This window comes from Ochlerotatus camptorhynchus, unplaced genomic scaffold (assembly GCF_037179485.1).
Source record: "Ochlerotatus camptorhynchus isolate MF236.1 unplaced genomic scaffold, CSIRO-AGI_Acam_v1.1 ptg000276l, whole genome shotgun sequence".
NCBI lineage: Eukaryota > Metazoa > Arthropoda > Insecta > Diptera > Culicidae > Ochlerotatus > Ochlerotatus camptorhynchus.
In genome coordinates this window covers 1361705-1382000 of record NW_027040765.1, presented here as the reverse complement: position 1 = coordinate 1382000, position 20296 = coordinate 1361705, and the positions used below count along the sequence as shown (strand labels likewise).

At 44.0% G+C, this 20296-nt stretch overlaps 2 protein-coding genes across 3 annotated transcripts; one reads left to right on the top strand and one right to left on the bottom strand.

Moving 5' to 3' along the window:
• Nucleotides 1-365: 365 nt before the first annotated feature.
• On the bottom strand, nucleotides 366-8344 carry LOC135706243 (surfeit locus protein 4 homolog). 2 transcript variants are annotated; one of them, XM_065227809.1, is made up of 4 exons: nucleotides 8164-8344; nucleotides 7857-8029; nucleotides 1075-1338; nucleotides 366-1016 (listed from the first exon to the last, which is right to left on the bottom strand). In XM_065227809.1, exons 2-4 carry the CDS (start codon nucleotides 7905-7907, stop codon nucleotides 519-521), a joined length of 813 nt encoding a protein of 270 aa, XP_065083881.1. In that variant the 5' UTR covers nucleotides 7908-8029; nucleotides 8164-8344; the 3' UTR covers nucleotides 366-518. The 2 variants fall into 2 exon arrangements, with proteins under 2 accessions (XP_065083881.1, XP_065083880.1); XM_065227808.1 differs by having other exon boundaries at nucleotides 8167-8344.
• A 3902-nt stretch (nucleotides 8345-12246) lies between these two features.
• Nucleotides 12247-12752, top strand: LOC135706272 (ubiquitin-like protein 5). The gene is made up of 3 exons (XM_065227837.1): nucleotides 12247-12354; nucleotides 12413-12551; nucleotides 12620-12752. The coding sequence occupies exons 1-3, from the start codon at nucleotides 12316-12318 to the stop codon at nucleotides 12661-12663; spliced, it is 222 nt and encodes a 73-aa protein (XP_065083909.1). The 5' UTR covers nucleotides 12247-12315; the 3' UTR covers nucleotides 12664-12752.
• The last annotated feature ends 7544 nt before the right edge of the window (nucleotides 12753-20296 follow it).

Here is a 20296-nt window from a genome sequence, read left to right as displayed (position 1 = left end):
AGTTAATATACTTTTGTTTTCCCTTGCCTTAATATAGTTAGTTCTTTTGTTTTCGTATGGTTTTTGTTTTTAATTGGATGTTTGTTTGCTTGTTCTTTTTTCGAAAAGCGACATACAGTAGTAGAACTTTACGTTTCCCTAATAGACAGAACCAACAGAAAAAAATGCTCTCACAAACAGGAAATTGAAAGTCAACATTAAGTTCGGAAATAGTCTGAAGTCTTTGTAATCCTTCTGGCCGCTGGCTCTCTGTCTGTCTCGGTGTCGATCGATGGAAGTGTTGCACTTTATCACATGTCGATGGTTCCTAGCTTCGCGCGCGTTATTTTAGGTGGTGTGTCTTTCCAAGTGAGTTCGACGTGTGATGGATCGGTAAATTTTAATAAAATCCTTTTTATAATAAAAAAATCCTATCAAATGAAAAAGTGTTTCGCACGCTCTCTCTCTCTTTCTCGCTTTCTCTCTCTCAATGACGGAACAATATCAACAATTATTTGCCATGCAGAACCGCCCGCATTTTACCATTTCTTCTTGTGTTCATCCATCGAGACACCGCCGGGGCCGAGCGAAACGATCATCAGCAGTCCACCGATCACGGACAGCGTCTGGAAGAAGTCGTACTTCAAAAAGTCCCTCAGCGGTTTGTAGGCCGGAATGGCCCACCAGGCGTTGTGGTAAAGATTGAGGATCGTCAACAGCATCACCAGGATCAGGGCGGACAGTTTCGTCTTGTAGCCGACCGTCACCAGGACCATCAGGATCGAGCCCAGGATGTCCTGTAGGATCTGCAGGAAGCTCAACTCGAACCGGAGCAGGGTGATGAACATGAATGCGAGCAGAACTCGTCCGGCCAGTTGCATAAAGTTCTTCGGTTTGTTCTCGCCGAGCGAGGGGACTCCGGCGAACAGGCTCCGGGCTTCTCCGCGAGACTCGGCCAGCACTAGCAGCAGGGCACCGATCAGAGCCAGATTGCGCAGCAGGAATTGAATGTCCCACAGGATCGAGTAGGCAACGGTCTACGGAGGAGAATAAGATTAGAGCCGATTATGTAGATTTAGAGGGGGGTAAACTCACCTGCAGTACGACGATAAAGAACAGAATTCCGCATGCGATCGTGACCTTTAGCCGGCCCAGCACCATCACGCAGCCACCGACCTGTCCGATCAGGTTGATGAGCACAAACATCGTGGCCAGGAATTTCCCGCAGCCCCAGCTCATGTCCATGTATTCGCGCTGTTCGTTCCACTGTACCCACATTCGGATGCCATCCTCGAGGAAGGTCGCTATCAGGCAGAGCCGCGCCACGTGCGGTAGGACGTGTTTACCCTTTCGAATGATCTGTTGGTCCATGTGCAAGGTTTTGTAAAATTTCGGTTGAGTTCAGGTATACATACAAGGGGGAATGACTTCGGTGTCAACATTTCTTTCGATAATCTTAATTGATTTCCACTTGGGCAATCCCGGCAACACTGGCCCAAATACCCATATTATGCAAATTTACTGCCGAGCTTAGAAGGAAAGTGAATTTACGTAAGAGCAGAACCAGTTTGCATACATTTTATAGCCACCACGACACGACAGACGCGTCTGGGTGGAGCCTACCTGCTGCGTGTGTTAAGCACGGTTTAGATGTTTCATTCCGATCGGGGTGAGACTTGCCTCGTCTAAACTCGACTTTACAGTCGCGTGTGAAACACGTTGTCATTTTTCTGTTTCTGCCTCATCGATTAGGGTCGGGGACGATGACGATAATCGATCTCGATACGAATGACGTAGCCGTTAACTATTTACGTAGACGCGTGTCTTCCCCCCATGTATGGGGAACGATGATAATCGGAAATTGGAGGCATGTTGATTGTTTTCCACCGTCGTCACTTATCAGCAGCTATATTGACTGCGGGGCACTCTTCTTCAAGCACAGTGAGTTGGTTGGTTTGCAATCATTCTGATTTTTACGTTCGATTGTAGAAATGCTACGCTATCGTTACTGATTTTACGTTAGGTCAAGGAGGGTGATTAATTAGCAATGCTGCGATTGCTTCAGGCGGTACTGGACATTGATTGTAGATTTGAATAATTTTGAATTTTTCGAGTAAGAAAGACCGACGATGCGTTCGTACTGCTTTCTCAACGGTGAGCACTTTTGAGCTCTTCCAAGTTCTGCCATGTTTTGCATTTCTTCGTTATGTGGGGTTTACCCGGTCTAGCCTTTTGGAGTTGTTCCTCCGACTCCGAAATAAAGGATTTATGTCCGGAGTAATCGAGCAGATATCTACAGATAGGGAAGATCCAGAAATGACGTAGCACTGTAGAGTCATCAGCCATGTAGAAACATACGCTACAAGAGGGAGGTTGGAACTTCATGGAACGTAAACAAACGTTATACGTTTGTTTACGTTTGATGAAACACCAACATTGAACTCCCTTGTATCGTATTCTTCTACGTGGTTACGGGGTGACCAAAATGCTACGTCATTTCTAAATCTGCCCTAATGTTTTAACGCTGAGAGTTTCCTTTTTGTCTGGCTTCACTTCCTTACATTCCCATCCAGTTCTCTCAATCCAAGGCTCTCTGCGTCACAAATGTCTTACAGAAACTTTAAATTGCCTTTGAGTGTTTGCCTGTTCTGTTGAACCTGCGGCTTCCAGAAGTTGGCTGTAACCCTTGTAAAACTACGAGTAAGGCGTGTACATCTTTATACAGTTCTGCAATCTGAGGTATTCAGCTTTGATTCCAGAAACTATCGTATTTCCTTTTGTCACAAGGACCACAAAACTAAGGGGCTATACTGCCCATAATCGCATATCAGTCCCATATGGATAGGAAATCAAGCAAAGATGGGACTGATATGCGATTATGGGTAGTATACTCGACTCGTTTCGGTACAGACATCCGCTGCAAACAGTTCAATATGAACATTCTTGGTGTTAACCGATTACAGCAGAGGTCACAGGATCAATCGCATCTCCATTGCTATTTCGAAGCAAGGAACAGTATAGAGTAGCAGTAGTTCCGAGTTCCGAAGAAACGTGCTTAATCATTTGGCTCAGGAAGTACTGGACCTTAGATCCCAAGCTAATTGAAGCACCCCTCGAAACGTAGGAACATCCACGAGCCCCTCATTAAACTCTGTCAAATGTATAAGGCGAATCAACACAAACATAAACTTTGACAGATTCTTGTACGAAAATGGGGTAATCAACTCTGCACACTGTGCCGACACAAAGCATGGCACACTGTTCGACACGCTTGGGCACACATTGGGGATAGAGCAGGAATGGCGGCCATACAAGTCATGGGCAGGTATCCCATTCAACAAATGGTGGCGGGCTCATACGAAAGTTTCGTGATCGCCAAAATGTATGTAGTTGCTACGCACCCCCGAGATGGACAATTGAGCAGTTCCACCAGATGCTAGATGGGCTCACCGGAGAGCTCATTGGACGGAGACCAGCCGTCATCGCAGAAGATTTTAATGCTTGGGCAGTGGGTTTGGGGAGCATGTGTACCAACGCAAGAGGGTATAGCGTGCTGGAAGCTCTGACAAAGTTGAACGTCAGTCTGGCCAACTTAGGAACCATCAGCACCTTCCGCAAAGAATCCATTATCGACGTCACTTTCTGCAGTGATGCGACGTGCTAATGGCAAATATGAACTGGAGACTGTGCGAAGAGTACACCCATGGTGACCATCAGGCGATCCGGTACAGTATCGGCGAACGGACACCGGTGGAAATGCGGAGGACAAAAGTAAGCGAGCGGAAGTGGAAGACGAAGGCATTCAATAAGGATTAGATCTTCATCGAAGCTCTAAGGGTAGACAGCAGCGTCCCGGGCATAAGCGCGAACGAGTTGACCGAATCATTAGCAAGGGCATGTGACACAACTATGCCGATAAAACTGGAGCCAACGAACAGGCGGCGTCCAGCTTACTGGTGGAACGAGGAAATTAGCACCCTCCGTGCTACTTGTCTTCTAGCCAGAAGGCGCGTTCCGAGTCGCGATGGCGAAGATCAGAGGTCCAACGATGCCGGTTGAAATGTGTCCCAACAAGCTGAAAGTCATCGTGGAGGGACTTTTCCCACAGCATGACCCAACGACCTGGCCACCTACACCATATGGCGAGGAAGATGAAGACAACGTTGAACAAGTCTCCAACGAGGAACTCATAGCAGCAGCGAATGGGTTGAAGGCGAATAAAGCTCCCGGGCCCGGATGGAATTCCCAACGTGGCGTTGAATGCGGCGACGTTCCCGGACATGTTCAGGATGGTGCTGCAGAAATGTCTGGATGAGGGTCAGTTCCCTGATAGGTGGAAGGTACAAAAGCTTGTGCTGTTGCCGAAGCCCGGAAAACCGCCGGGGAATCCTGCATCGTATAGGCCAATATGCTTGCTGGATACTATCGGAAAGCTCTTGAAGAGGATCATCCTGAACAGACTGACGAAATGCACGGAGAGTGAACACGGATTGTCGGAGAGGCAGTTCGGATTCCGTAAAGGGAGATCGACGGTGGATGCAATTCGGACAGTGATTGACAGAGCCGAGAAAGCTTCCAAACAGAAGCGCAGAGGAAATCGATACTGAGCCGTGATTACGATTGATGTGAAGAATGCATTCAATAGCGCCAGCTGGGAGGCCATCGCCAAGGCGCTCCATAGAATGAGGGTTCCAGACTACCTCTGCAGGATTCTAAGTAGTTACTTTCAGAACCGGGTCCTGGTCTACGCGACGCTCAAGCTGCCCAAAGGAGTCTTGACGGTAACCGGTGAGACGCTGGAAGAAGTGGAAATGCTGGCGGCCGAGGCGATAAATACGATTGGTAACTGGATGCAAGGAGCGAAGCTGCAGATAGCCCCCCACAAAACAGAAGTGATGTTGGTCAGTAACTGCAAAGCAGTGCAGCGGGCAGAAATCACCGTTGGAGAGCACAACATTGTTTCGAAGCGCGTGCTGAAGTATCTGGGAGTGATGATCGACGACCGGTCAAACTTGAACAGCCACATCGAATATGCTTGCGAGAAGGCGGCGAAGGTCATCAACGCAATAGCCAGAATCATGCCGAACAATTCTGGTCCAAGCAGCAGCAAGAGGAGTCTTCTGGCTAGTGTGTCCTCATCGATACTAAGGTACGGAGGTCCAGCCTGGATTGAAGCGCTGAAAACGAAGCAGAACCAAAGGAAATTGAGCAGTACGTTCCGGCTCATGGCCATGCGAGTCGTGAGTGCGTACAGGACCATTTCGATGGAGGCAGTATGCGTTATCGCCGGTATGATCCCAATCGGCATCACCTTGGCGGAGGACTACGAGTGCTATATGACGAGAGAAACCAGAGGAGTACGAAAAATGGTGAGAACGGTGTCGATGGCTAAGTGGCAGCAGGAGTGGGATGCAGCAGAGAACGGTAGATGGACACACAGGCTAATACCGATTCTTTCGACCTGGGTGAACAGGAAGCATGGAGAAGTCAACTTCCACTTGACGCAGTTCCTGTCTGGTCATGGCTGCTTCAGGAAGTACCTGCATCGGTTCGGACACACAACGTCACCCTTCTGTCCGGAGTGTGGGAATGTGGAAGAATCACCAGAGCACGTGGTCTTCGAATGTCCTAGATTTGATGATGTGCGAGAGGATATGCTCGCCATTAGCACGGCGAATGTCGTCGAAGAAATGTGTCGAGAGGAGGACACTTTTAACGCCGTCAGCAGAGCAGTAACGCAGAGCATATCAGCGCTGCAGCGAAAATGGCGAGAGGACCAGCTAGAAAGTAGTAATGTGCTCACACAAGTGCAAAGTGAAAGCCGAAGCCGAGAGAACTCTCCGTCAGAGTAGGCTGAATCCACCACCGGCGTTAACCGAATAGAACGCGACGCTAGGAGCTAAATAGCTCAGAAATTGGAGAGACGATCAGCAAACTGGAAGCGCCAATTAGCTGAGGTAAAGTGAGGTGCGTAATACACGGCAGTAGAACTGCATTTGCGAAGCTTATCTGCTAAATGTTTCCAGATACGTCGATTTGAATAGTTATGCTTGATTTGATGTCTTCGGGATTACGTACTTCTGGAGTCGATGACCTAGTTCAAGGATGTTGTTTGTAGCGTGTGATTGAACTACTGTGTTACCTGACTTATAACGAATATACGTTGTATACGAGGACCCCGAATACAACGTATGACTCGTCTAATTTTGCATAGCATTTGCAATGTAACATTAGATGAACTATACGTTGTATTCGGGGTACTCATATACAACGCATATACGTTAGAAGTCAGTTAGAACACCGTAGCGCCCGTTCGAATTCTGGTTTTGATTTGTCGGGGAGCATTTAACAGGCAGCTGGAGGAAATTTCGTCCACCATCAAACAGGTTACACATTCGTTTCTGCACATGTTTCTTTTGGACGAATCGAGTTTGCTGGAACACCGTATAAGTTGGATGGCATCGAGTTACTCTTCCTCTGCCGTGCGGAGCACGTTCAAATGAGAATGAAGCTTAATGTTTGTCAGAACCCATAAAATAAATTGAAAATGAAAACACAATCACAAAAGTTATTATAACTTCCGGGTTGCCAAACTCATGGGATATTGACATCTTGTTTGGTACACTTGGGCCTACTTCGGCACGTTCGGCACAGCAAAATCTCGTGGCACAGATAAGACTTGGGTACGCTTATAGATGTACCCGGGACCAATTGGATAGTCAAGTAATGAGCCAATTTAATATCGTTAGTTTCGCATTGATTGTTGCTATTGTTGTCATTATGCAGCCGTGTAGTGGTCATCATTTCGTTTTGGCTATGTTAAATTTCTTCCATTTACATTACTCAGATATATTATTTAGTTCTTCGTTCATCACACTAAACACTCATGAAAGCTGCTGGCGATACGAAGCAGTTGTGGACTGTATTGTTATTGACTTCCTTCTTGGTTTAGAGTTGGATAACGAATGGTGTTTGAAGTCTATATGCTTGACACGTTTACATTCGGTATTCTTAGACATCGCAATACATCCTTGATTGTACTCAAAAAATAACAAATGAATCATCTTCACTGAGCTGCTTCAAATCTTACAAGAGTCCTTTCAGCCACAGTCCTTAAGATGTAGTAGCTCTTAAGACTACATACTCAGTAGGGACTTTGGATGTTAATCTAAATGCATATACCATGTACCAGACATTTTGCACTGCACTGTCCTCTGTGAATAATTAACGGAAAACAGATTATGTGTAGTTTCCTATAGATGTTGAATGCAGAAGCTTGACAAAATGGTTAACTGAACAAACAAATTGACAGCTCGCTCCATATACTAAGTCCCACCATAGGTGCTAAGATGGTGCTTTTTGCTAATGTAACGCCCTTATTTAAAATAGATCCAGTGTGTCAAAATAGATGCAATTTTGGATTTCGGTTCCATTTCCTCAATACCCTTTAAATAAACCCAATTCAAGCTTTCACTTTCATGTCACGTTTACACAGCATAAAAAAGTGTGCTATGGTCAGGATTGTGCTACATTACACCAAACGGCACTCCGAATGTAAAAAGAACGATCAGCAATCAAAAGACGGCTGAATCTCATTCGGAGTAATATCGTTCAGGGAAGTGACATTCGGGGGTAGCACAATCCTGACCAGAGCACACCCTTTTTTTTTGCTGAGTAAACTTGACATGCAAGTGTGTATCAAAAATAGTTTCGCTGTAATCATAAAAATACACTTCAGCATTGCTGGCAGCCCGGCCACTCATGTTTTGTAAAATTCGCTTTCAGTTACCCATCTTGACCTTTACTCTCGATGCACAAGATTAACTTTTTTTGACACCTCAGCCAACCAGACAAACCCCGTTCTCCCGCACACTCACCTGATCCGCAACATCCTCGGTCTTCTCCAGATATTGATTGGGTATGTTCATGGCTAAATGTTGCTGCTATTGGCTCAAATCTTAAATAATCGTCTACTATTCGCCCTTCCTTTCGTCTTCGGATGGTCCCCACCACCTCACAAAACAGACGTTCGTTTCACAATCTTTTACCACTTTTTTTTTTTTGAATCGTGTCCAAATCGCCACCACCATCCACCGCCGCCGTCGAACCGAGAAAAGAAGAAACAGAAACTCATTAGTGCCAGAATTCGGACCCGAAAAACGATAACCACCGGATCAAACCTACCACCAGGAAGCGCACGGTACCGGAAATCCCTTCCCGGTCGTATATCCCGAATTGAACGTAAATTTACTGGGGATAACCCTTTGCAAACGGAGAGCCAGACTATCTCATGTAAACGACACCGTCACTCGATAGGGGCAAACGAAAGAGCAAATAAATCCAGACTGTCCGACTGTCGTGTCCGTCTCTCAATCTGTTGATGTGTAATTATTGCAGTTTTCTAGCAGTTTTTCTCGCTCGTGTCTAGGCGTGCCCTGTGGGCTTCGATGACGTAGTTGTCAACCGCGTGTGGGTATCTGCCCTGCGGATTCAAGGTAATTATAAAAATATTCTCAGATAATCTCGTATTTCTCTCACAATTCCATCGTTGGAAACATTGTTAATCATTGAATAATTGAGTAATTACAAAGTAATTCCTAAAATTATTCAAGTAATCGTAGTAATTTCGGTAATCGAGAGTAATGAAAGTAATTTCAAAGTAATAAGGTAATTTTAATTAATTGAAAAGTAATCAGAGTTATTTTCGGAAATCTGACTGGCACTGCCCGGTTATTAACGCCGAGATTAACGCTTTTAGAAACCCCTCGCAGATAAAGCACACGTTACTTCAAAATATATAAAAAATGAAAAAGGGTCTGTGCCTAGGGGCACGAACGGAAGGTTGACGTAGGACCAACAATCAATACGAAACTAACGATTTTAAATTGGCTCACTATTTGACTAGCCTATTGGTCCCAAGCAAACGATTAACGTATCCCATTCTAGTCAAAATTCTAGTACTACACAATGTTTGTTTTGATTCGCTATGAAAGTTTGACAGATAAAATTAGGGGTTATTGGATTTTACTATGTTTCGAGGATCGATTAGCTTGGGACCGAAGAGAGTACCAGAGCTGAGCCAAAAAGTTGAGCACGTTTCTTCGGGACCTTGTGGTCTTACAGTTACCTCTATGGTACAACCCCATAGGGGTGTCCTTTGTAGTTTTTATATATCAATAGTCTTTTTCAATGTATCAATGTCGAATGCAGCAGGCCAGCTCGTGAGGAAACGTCAACCAAACTGTTTGTTTACATCAGAATAAGAATTTAAAAAAAAATGCCTACTTGCCGGCAGTGCTTAGGGATCTAAGGGTCAATATCCGTAGCCTTTGCCTGAGTCAATAATAATGTTCAGTAGTGCTGCTGCTGCAATAGAATAAATTGCTAAAAGGTATGGTCAAAATTCACGTGTACACGAGCGTGTACATATACAAATGTATGAATTGACCATTTTGTCAAGCAGTTTTGGCGTGACTTTCTACCAGCGATTTCACAAAACTGGACCAACTAATTTCTATTTTTTATGAAACGCACAAATGTTGGCTACTTTTCTCGTGGGTCTAAAAGAAAAAATCTCAAAATAATGTTTTATTTCAAAGTTCAAGTGGTAGTAAACGTCATTTTAACTGCTCGAATGAAGTGGTTAATTGCCGATTCTAGCCATTCGATCCTGATAATACAAATCAGCGGGTTAAAAACAGATCCTCCTGGTGGTTCTTGGCGTGTATAAGTTCGTTCAGACTACAGAGTTATAACTTGTTATAGCACTATCTTGATGGTGGTTTTTGTGTTGCAATTATTTGACAACGGTTATAACATGTTATAACTGCTCAGTCTGAACAGCGCTTATGACAACAAATTTACACGGGTACTATCCACAAAAATAACGTAAAAAATCTATACGAATATTTTTGATTCAAACGACAATAAATATTTTTGAATAAAAAATCAAAAAAAATCGAATCCTTTATTGTTGAAATAAACATGCTTTTGAATTTAATTCAAACGTAAACATTTTTGCTTTAAACATATTTTTTTAACTTTATTAGAGAGATTTTTAGCCGTTGGCTAGTTCATCTCTATAAAATGGGAGGCCCCAGAGGGGGGTTCCGCCAGCAAATTTTGTTACGAAGTTGGCTTACAATTCACATGTACTCAAATAGAAGCCATTAAAACAGATTCCAGTGAAAAGACTAACCGGGTAATCCCCCGTCCGGTAGGGATGTACCTTCAGCCAAAAGAAAGTTAAAAGGACCTAAATGTTGTTGTATAACCCAGCGTCCTTGAGGAAATAAATAACTGTCGCTAAAGTGGAAGGTTCGTCGCCCAGTATGTCTCTAATGCTGTTGGGAAGTGCGTACTGCTCCCTTAGTTGTTGGTATTGCGGACACAGGCATAGGATTTGTTCCACCGATGCAGTGGTTCCGCAAACGTAGCACATTCTGTGGAACTGCGTCTCACCAAAACTATGTGAGATCCTTGTATGGCCTGTCCTAAGACGAGAAACCACCTTCTGGTCCCGTAGTTTCGACATATCCGTCCACTTGCTTGTCGTTCCTTTGATTCTTCGGATGAAGAGGGATTGGGATTGGCACCACTCTGCTTCCCAGGCTTCCCACATTTTGCTGACTGTCCATCGCTTTATGTCCTGTAGTGGCACTTCGTCGGTGTAACGGGGGCCAGCTGGTCCAGACCCTGCCAGGCTGTCGGCTTCGCTGTTGCCTGGGATACCGCAGTGCCCAGGGATCCAGGAAAACACCGTGTTGGGAGGTGTGGCCTCCACAATACCCTGTATCCAGGGGTGAGTCATGGTCTCCGATGTAAGGGCTTGTATCATGCTGTACGAATCGGATAGCACCAGTATGGGCCGGTCCGAGGGTGTTGTAACGGCAACAAAGATGGCCGCAGCTTCAGCGGAGAAAACCGAGCAATGAGGTGGTAGGCTGCTACTCATCGGTGCTGAAATTCCGGCTACTCCAATTCCGTCCGAGCCTAGCAGTTCGGCTATTGTTCTCTTCAGCGCTGCAGAGTTATCTCCAGCCTTGAACCTGCTCTTTATCCGACTATCGATTTTTGGTGGAGGTATGTGCCAACTTTTGTCGCCGTACCAGTGGACCTTGGCAACTGGGGGGAGCTCCGAATTGGCAGTCATGCGGAGGAGTCTGTTCCCCTCATCGAGGAGAAAGATCCTGTCATTTCCGGAGGTCATTGCGGTAAAGGCAGCGGCTTTCGTTGCAATTGCTGCGGTTATACGATGGCGGAAGGGCAGAATACCCGCTTCGATGCATGCGGCATCGGCGGGCGTTGTCGGAAGAAGACCGGAGACAATCCGAACGTAGGTGTTAAAAGTTGGTGCTAGTATCTGCACGAGCTTTTCGGTGGCGATGCAAGACCGTACAGTAGGCGACTATCGATGACGGCTCTTGCAACCCGGAAACGAGTGTCACGATTGTTAGACCGGTGGGGACGAGAGATAGTGCGGATCAAGTTGATCGCCTTAAAGTGCTGCTCGAAGTTGAGGGACCGGTCAACAAGTACCCCCAGAATACGGACCGTCTTCTTCAGTGGTATTGGCTGGCTTTGAACTTTAATAGGTGGCCCGCTGACACGGTGCCGGGATGGACACACGTGGCACCTGACGCTTTTCGTGGCCGAAAGCTGGAAACCTATCGCGCTGGCCCACCTGGCTACAGCGGAGACTGCTGCCTGGGTCTTGATCCTGTTGCGTGCTGCTGTTGGGCCGGTAGTTACGATAAGTACATCGTCTGCATACACGAAAATGTAAACATTTTTCGTCAGTCCTCCGAAAACTCCGTTCATGGCCACAAGGAAGAGGGTAACGGCGATAACTGAACCTTGAGGGACGCCCGACCTTCTGAAAGCAAAATTTACAAATTTTATATGTCATACACAAACTTTACCACCTCTTCTTCCATCTTGCAAATAAAAATTGTCATTATAGTATCTCATTGTTTCATAATTACGAAAAATAACATTTTAGCTGTAATGGGCAATTGCAAGCCTGGTTATAACTGCTACGCAACAATGCTAAAAATGAGAATCTGGATGATAGTATATATAATTGCTTTTCTAACCTTTTCTAAAAATCTTGATACTCTGTCAGTTTGAAACTCCACTGGGCATTAAAATAACTGCAAGAACCCCATCCGTAATGCAACCCTGTGCTCTTTTTTGACAGCAGTGCTCTCCGAAGTCCGAAGTCGGATTCGTTGTTGTTTTGATTCGGCTGTTCGAGAACGTTTCCAGGTGTACACAAAAAATCAAAGCATTTTTTGAGCAATTTCAAACATCATTCTGCAACAACTTCACTAGAAGATGTTGGAAATCACTTGCAACGATCGTCTGGGCAAGAAGGTAATTCAGCATGGCTTATTAACACCCAGCAACTGCATGTTTTCCCTCCATATTTTAGGTTCGCGTGAAATGCAACCCGGACGATACGATCGGCGACCTCAAGAAGCTGATTGCCGCACAAACAGGAACCCGGTACGATAAGATTGTGCTGAAAAAGTGGTATACAATCTTCAAGGATAACATAAAGCTGTCGGATTGTAAGTGTTTGGCAAAACGCTTTCGGCTTCAAAATCGAATAATATATGTTACTTTTTTTCCATTTTAGATGAAATCCATGACGGTATGAACTTGGAACTGTACTATCAGTGAGCGTTCGGTTGGGGATAGATATTCACATTTTTCGTAAATAATGATTATTATTAAGATTGACTTTTGTCGTAAATCCTAATTTTATGTTCTCAGAAAGGTATGTAAATAAAACCGTTATGAGTACAAATTCGGAATCAATGTGATTTTCAATGACCTCCCATCTTTCGTCAACCCTGTGACTGAGCTTGTGGTTAATATTTTTATAATGAATGCCCCTAAATGTTGGCAATTTGGGTAAGTTGTGAGATTCGGTGGTTGAAAACACTAAAATTGAAGAAATTTAATAACCATGATAATCACCTATATTCTAGATTTCGTTTGAATCGTATTCACCATATAAAAAATGTTTTGTATGGAAAATACGGTTTGAACGAAAAGGAGTATATGGTGAATAAGTGTCGATAGACATACAAAACAGTACTGTTGTACCATAGAGGTAACTCTAAGACCACAAGGTCCCGAAGAAACGTGCTCAATTTTTTGGCTCAGTTCTGGTACTATCTTCGGTCGCAAGCTAATCGATGCACCCCTCGAAACATAGGAAAATCCACGAACCCCTTATATTTATCTGTCAAACTTTCATAGCGAATTAAAACAAACATACACCCCTATTCTGTTTTTCGTTTCGAACGAAATTCTCATACAAAAAAATATTTTTTTGTATGAGAATTTCGTTCGAAACGAAATACAAAATAGGGGTGATAGTGTAGTACTGGAATTTATACTAGAATGGGATACGTTAATCGATTTGCTTGGGACCAATAGGCTAGTCAAGTAGTGAGCCAATTTAAAATCGTTAGTTTCGAATTGATTGTTGGTTGTACCGTGTAAGCACCACAAGTTGAACTGTGCCTAATGTTGGACAGTGTGATGTTTACACTGAAAACGAATCTTCTTCAGCGAGTGTGTCACTTACTCATTCGTATGGAGAAATTTCTTAACACTCCTAACACGATGCCTCCGCCCTAATAAACAACAAATACCATAAATTAACAATAACCCAAATGGTTTGGATGATAAAATAACCATACACCTTTTATATGGTCGGTAAAATGTGTAACGGCTGACTTGCAATTTTTGGAAAATCATATCTCAGTCATTTATTGACGTATTTCAAATCTATTGGCACCTACAGACTTTAAAGATTTATTCGGTATCAGTAGATCAGTAGAAATAATATATAGGACAAATTGCACCATTATTGATATTTTTAATTAAAAGCGAATTTCACCATATATTCTCAAGTCGATTTTCGACCAGTCCATACGATTGCAGGTTGCTCGCCCTCTGGAGATGCGAGGTGCCAGAAGTAGCAGGAAACAGCTAATTGTTGAAACATAAAACATGTGATTTTGATACTCATTATAAGAAATATTGTGATAAAACATGTAATAGGGGGAATGGATGTAATGTCGGCCTAAATGCCTCTAATTTGGGCCCATACATAAATTCAGCAATCGACTAAATTTTCAATAGCGACCAAAAATATCCATTAGTACCATCTCAATGACGCGTTCATCTAGATAAAATTGATAAATAGCCGATATATACACACTAAGAGTTTGTTTTCGTGTTCGGTAAATTTTACCGAAATCAGAACAGCTGAACGTTCGGTAAAACTTTGAAATTCATTTTACAGGCTATTGAACTTGAAAATAATTTCAAAACATGTTCAACCTTGTTTAAATGATCAAATCTCGTCATTTTAGTTGCGATTTAGTTTCAAAGTAGCTGAAAAGCAATTGAATTGAATTGCATAAATTTTACCGAATAGTTCAGCTGTTCAGATTTCGGTAAAAATTACCGAAGTCGGCGATAATTTCTAAGTGTGTAGCGATGGGCCCAATCTTAAATCCATAGGCCAACACTAGAGTCATTTCCCCTACATATTTTTGACATTGTTCATTTTATGTCACGCAATTTCTTAGTTTTTAGCTAATAATCCTCAATTGTACAATATGCTATTACTAGCTCAAAATTAAATTAAATTAATAAATCTTCACAGGAAAATGATGGTTATTCTTTCATCTAACGATCAGTTGCAATAAATCTATCAACAATGTACAATTTACAGAGTGAATACAACTATAATTGCCCAGTATCGCATTTGAACTCTTGGTGCTAGATTATTGTCTATAGGGATAACACCTAAAGGTATGCAACGTTTCATATAAAATACATATTTGAAACCGGACGTCAGCGCCCTGAACCGAGGATGTATGTTAGATGTTAGACCTGGTTAGACCATCGAACCCATTTTGATCGCAGCTGGCATTCGCTTTCCAGTTTTCATCATCAGTTTTCTGTTTTCATTTCATTTGCAGTTTTTTTTTTTTCAGTTTGTTATCTTTCGTCGTGATTCGTTGCGTTGGTCTTCGCGTATTCGCGAATGTGTAGCGCAATAACAAGTCTGTAGTTATAATAATAGTGCAGTTAAACAGTTAAGCAATTGGTGAGATGGGTCTAATATAGGCTTCAGCCCAAGTAAGTTACAGAGAGTATCCCAGTCCTCCTAGAGCATGGTCCAGGTCTCGTGGCCGTAGAGGACCACCGGTCTAATCAGCGTCCTGTAGATAGTCAACTTAGTGCGGCGGCAAATTGTATTCGACCGGAGCTTCATCCGGAGTCCAAAGTAGGCACGATTTCTTGCCATAATACTGGTACTGCTGGTATAATTTTCGTCGTTCACCAGTGAGCCCAAATACACGAACTCATCGACCACCTCGATTTTGTCACCGTCAATCTGAACTCGGGGTGGGAGGCTAACATGATCTTCCCTAGAACCTCTTCCTTTCATGTATTTTGTCTTCGATGCGTTGATGGCAAGTCCAATCCGCCTAGCTTCAGCCTTCAGTCTGATGTACGTTTCCGCCATCGTCTCAAAGCTCCGTGCCGTGATGTCGATGTCATCGGCAAAGTCAAGAAGCTGGATGGACTTCCTGAAGATCTTGCCACTCGTGTCTATCCCAGCTCTTCTGATCACACCTTCTAACGCGATGTTCAATAGCAGACACTCATACTCGTCCACAATCAAATAATTACATGTCATTACATACATTTATTTGTACAACATCACATTTAAGATAAGACATAATCAACAATAGTACGCCACAATACTCGGTTTGCGGCTGCCGCTCTCCATCCTCGGTCATGTCCAATGCTCGCTAGATCACGCTCTACCTGGTCCGCCCATCGTGCTCTCTGCGCTCCACGCCTTCTTGTGCCAACCGGATCAGTAGCGAACAGCAACTTTGCAGGTTTGTTGTCCGGCATTCTTGCAACATGCCCTGCCCACCGCATCCTTCCGGCTTTGGCCACCTTCTGGATGCTGGGTTCGCCATAGAGTGCAGCGAGCATCGAAGTGCTGCTTCCACCTTTCAATCACCTCACGTCCGTCCGTCAAGAGGCTCCCGTCCTTATCCTTGCACATTTCGGCTCGGGGCACGAAGCCGAAAGATGCGGGTCTGCTGTTTCCGCTTCTGTTTATACCGTTCCACGTTCTGTCGGGTTCCATGCTGCAGCATTACCACCCGCGCTGCGTTCTTCTCCTCCAAAATCGCTCTGCACTCCTCGTCGAACCATTCATTCCGTCGACTTCTTTCCACGTACCCGATGGTGCTCTCGGCTGCGTCGGTGATGGCTGCTTTTACTGTACTCCAGCAGTCCTCTAGAGGGAGTACATCGAGCTCGCCCTCCTCTGGCAACGCTGCCTCGAGATTCTGCGCGTATGCTAAGGCGACATCCGGTTGCTTCAGTCGCTCTAGGTTGTACCGTGGTGGGCGTCGGTACCGTACATTGTTGATGACGGAAAGTTTTGGGCGCAGTTTGACCATCACCAGGTAGTGGTCAGAGTCGATGTTAGCGCCACGATAGGTCCTGACGTCGATAATGTCGGAGAAGTGCCGTCCATCAATCAGAACGTGGTCGATTTGTGATTCCGTCTGCTGTGGTGATCTCCAGGTGTAACGATAGGGGAGGTGGTGTTGGAAGAAGGTGCTACGTATGGCCATGTTCTTGGAGGCGGCGAAATCGATGAGTCGTAGGCCGTTCCCGTTCGTCAGCTGGTGGGCGCTGAACTTTCCAATCGTCGGTCTGAATTCCTCCTCCTGGCCTACCTGAGCGTTTAGGTCTCCTATGATGATCTTGACGTCGTGGCTTGGGCAGCGATCGTACTCGCGGTCGAGCTGCGCGTAAAATGCGTCCTTGTCATAATCAGTGCTTCCGGAGTGAGGGCTGTGCACGTTGATTATGCTAAAGTTGAAGAATCGGCCCTTGATCCTCATCCTGCACATTCTGTCGTCGATCGGCCACCAACCGATCACGCGCTTCTGCATTTCGCCCATCACGATGAAAGCTGTGCCCAGCTCGCGTGTGTTGCCGCAACTCTGGTAGATGGTATGATTACCTCTGAACGTTCGCACCATGGATCCTGTCCAACACACCTCCTGCAGCGCTACGATGCCGAATCCGCGGTCCTTCAGTAGATTGGCGAGTATTCGGGTGCTCCCGATGAAATTGAGAGATGGACAGTTCCACGTGCCGAGTTTCCAATCGCAAGTCCTATTTCGTCGCTGGGGTCGTTGCCGTTGGTCTCGGTTCGTATTCCTCTGTTGCTGATTTTCCGTTGCAATGCTTTTTTTACGGCTGGCTCGCAGGGCCTGACACTAACCCCCTAACTTTCCGGAGGACCAGGGTGCACAGTTGTGCTTAGAGTCCTTCACTGGCACTCGGACGTTGATCAGCCGCCCCTAACATGGGAACAGACGCTGTTGTGAGCCGCTCCTCCTGGAGAACAGACGCTCAGGCTTGCCGAAGCAAACCCCCCCTTCCCTGTCAGCCTATGACCAAAGTTCCCACCGGGGTTGGTTACCCGATCTTCCCTAAGGTTGCTCACAGTTCCCGGCCGGTACCACGGAGAGGTAGGGATAGGAGTTGCTGAGAAGAGGCTAGTGATCTCAATGGGATCTGTATTGCGCATTACCCAGCATTAACCGACCTTACACCGATAATTACATGTCGTACAACACTTTTAGCAGACATTCAAATATTAGTTCGACGAATTCAATTTTAGTTCAACTATTTTTTTTTCAATTTTGACATTTCGATGTGCAGTTATGCCAGTTATAACAAAGTAAGGATAGTGAAATTACTTCACTTCTCGAAAGACATCTACATAATATTGATATTGATTGACATCTACGATAATATTGATTATGTTAATACAGAAATTATTTAGATGTATTGACGTCAATGTAGAATGTATTGACAATACGATTGTTGTCAATAACAGCAATCGTGTAGGGTCCACTTAAGTTCTTAAGCCCTTCAATGGGGCGCTTCATTTTGAAAAATAATGATGACTTTCTGATAGGCTGGATTCATAATTCATAATATAAACCTGTGGATGAACCGATTCATAACCCCAAAATATGAACCTGTGCAAAAAATGTAACGATTGATGAAGGTTTAGAGGTCTCGCCAAAGGTTTGAAATTTGCTTGGAAATTACTATGGAAGAATTTAAAACATCAAATATATCGCTCTAACTAACTAACTATATATTACTATGTTGTTGTTATCGCAAGGTCCAAAAAGCCTATTGGTGTTACGATCAGTTTTACAGCATATCAAGAAAGATGTATCTATATAGAACTCTAGACGAACAATTCAAGTCCTATCGGCTTTGATCGATTCTCTCCATCGACGTTCTCTTTCGTTAATAGCTCAGCTGCCTTAAAAATCTCTGTTGAATTTGATGTTTGGGATGAAGAATCTCCTATGTTGCAAAAATAACGTGAAATCTGTTGGTATAGCCGTGGTTATCAAAAGAGAAAGTCGATTAAGAGAATGGATCAAGGGGCCTATTATTACCGTCACGTCACCTCACTTTCTTGTCACCGTGACAGAAAAGTGACGCTCATAATCGCTCCGGTGACGAGACTCTCGTCACTAAGTGACAAAAAGTGACGCTGATCAACTTTCTACGATCAATTTCCGGGACATAGTAGGGTGCTCACTAGACTGATGCAAAATTTGACTTTTTCGCTCCACAGTGCTTAAATGGTTTCAAATCGGGTCGTGATTAGCCTTCAAAAGTTACAACTCATTTGGTTAGAAACAGACTTCGCACAAACCATTTGAAGTTTACATGTAAATTACTATGGGAAATCTCAACTTTTTGTTCATTGCCTTCTAATCTTTTTCCATATTAAGCTGCAAGACAGCTCGATAACTATTCTTATAGAAAATTTTCTCAGCTACAACTTTTCTGAAAATCGTTTTATGTAAAACGAAACAGGAAATAGTTATTAATTATTTAAGAGATTGGTAAACTTATGACATGATCAAGCAGCTGCTCTGTAGGCAACACTGTATTTTGCAGTCTGACATAGTAGCCATAATTTTTGTGTCCTATTCAACGCCCCAGAAACACCAATGTTGCCTGCTGAGCAGTTGATTGAGCATGATCATAAGACATCAGTGCATTGAACCATTAATAACTTTCGATCCTTGCAATTATTCAAAAAGTGGTCTTCAGCAAAGTTGTAGCTGGGAAAATTTCCTACAATTAAAATTGACAGCTTTTGAAGCAGACCGATATGGTGAATTATTAGATAGACATGAACAAAAATCTTGGTTTTACCATAGTAATTCCAATACAAACTTCAAATGGTTTGTGCCATCTCAGTTTCTCACCAAATGGGTTCACATTTTGAGAGGTTAGTCAGGATCCGATTTGGAATCGTTTAAGTATTGTGGAGCGAAAATTCCAAATTTTGCATCACTCTAGTGCTCACCCAGCAGACCTAATTAACCTATATAAAACGACTATTTTTTCAGTTCTTGAGTATGGCTCTTTTTGCTTCCTCTCGGCAAGAAAAAGCCAGCTAATCAATTTGGAACGTATTCAATATCGTTGTTTACGTATTGCCTTTGGCTGTATGCATTCAACACACAATACGAGCCTAAACGTTCTAGCGAGCGTAAAACCCCTGCTCGTTTCGGGGAGCTCTCATTAAAGAGTATTGATCAAATGTAGTGTCAGTAACATCCTTGTGATGCAATACCACGTTTGAAAACTTGTTTTCAGCAAAAGAAATGTCGTACAAAACAAACTAAACAAACAAACCGACATCACTGACTTGCATCTGTTTTGATTTTATTCAACACAGCTGGTGTATTGACAGATCGAGGGAAAAGCAACTTGTGAAAAAATTACATGAAGGAGGGATGCTCCGGTTGCAAACCAATGCTTGAGAATGTGCATGCACAATACGCTTGACGATATTTTTGAAGAATTTCCTTGAGAATTTCCTTCTAAAGTCTGGAACGCGCAAAAATTGGTTGCTATGATGAGTTTTCACCATTTGCTCTCCAGTTTTCAAAATGACCTCCAAGCAAGAGGAGCAGCGTGTTAAAATTTTGCTCGCGCAGCAAGAGAATCCGACGTTCTCACACGCCTAGTGGTAAAATTGCTGGATGTGGCCAAATCGACCGTGACAAACGTTTTAAAAGTGTTCGGGGAGCGTATGTTGACCGACAGGAAGCCTGGAAGCGGTGGCAATCCTAATCCGGACGTGGCAGCGACGACGAAGAAGGTGGTGGTAAAATATAAGCGGAATCCTAACCTCTAT

Coding starts and splice junctions, on each gene's coding strand:
- LOC135706243 (XM_065227809.1), bottom strand. CDS start 7,907: ATGAACATACCCAATCAATATCTGGAGAAGACCGAGGATGTTGCGGAT. Junction 1,339..7,856: donor CCGAGGATGTTGCGGATCAG/GTGAGTGTGCGG, acceptor ATGGACCAACAG/ATCATTCGAAAGGGTAAACA. Junction 1,017..1,074: donor TCTTTATCGTCGTACTGCAG/GTGAGTTTACCC, acceptor TCTCCTCCGTAG/ACCGTTGCCTACTCGATCCT.
- LOC135706272 (XM_065227837.1), top strand. CDS start 12,316: ATGTTGGAAATCACTTGCAACGATCGTCTGGGCAAGAAG. Junction 12,355..12,412: donor ACGATCGTCTGGGCAAGAAG/GTAATTCAGCAT, acceptor TCCATATTTTAG/GTTCGCGTGAAATGCAACCC. Junction 12,552..12,619: donor TAACATAAAGCTGTCGGATT/GTAAGTGTTTGG, acceptor TTTCCATTTTAG/ATGAAATCCATGACGGTATG.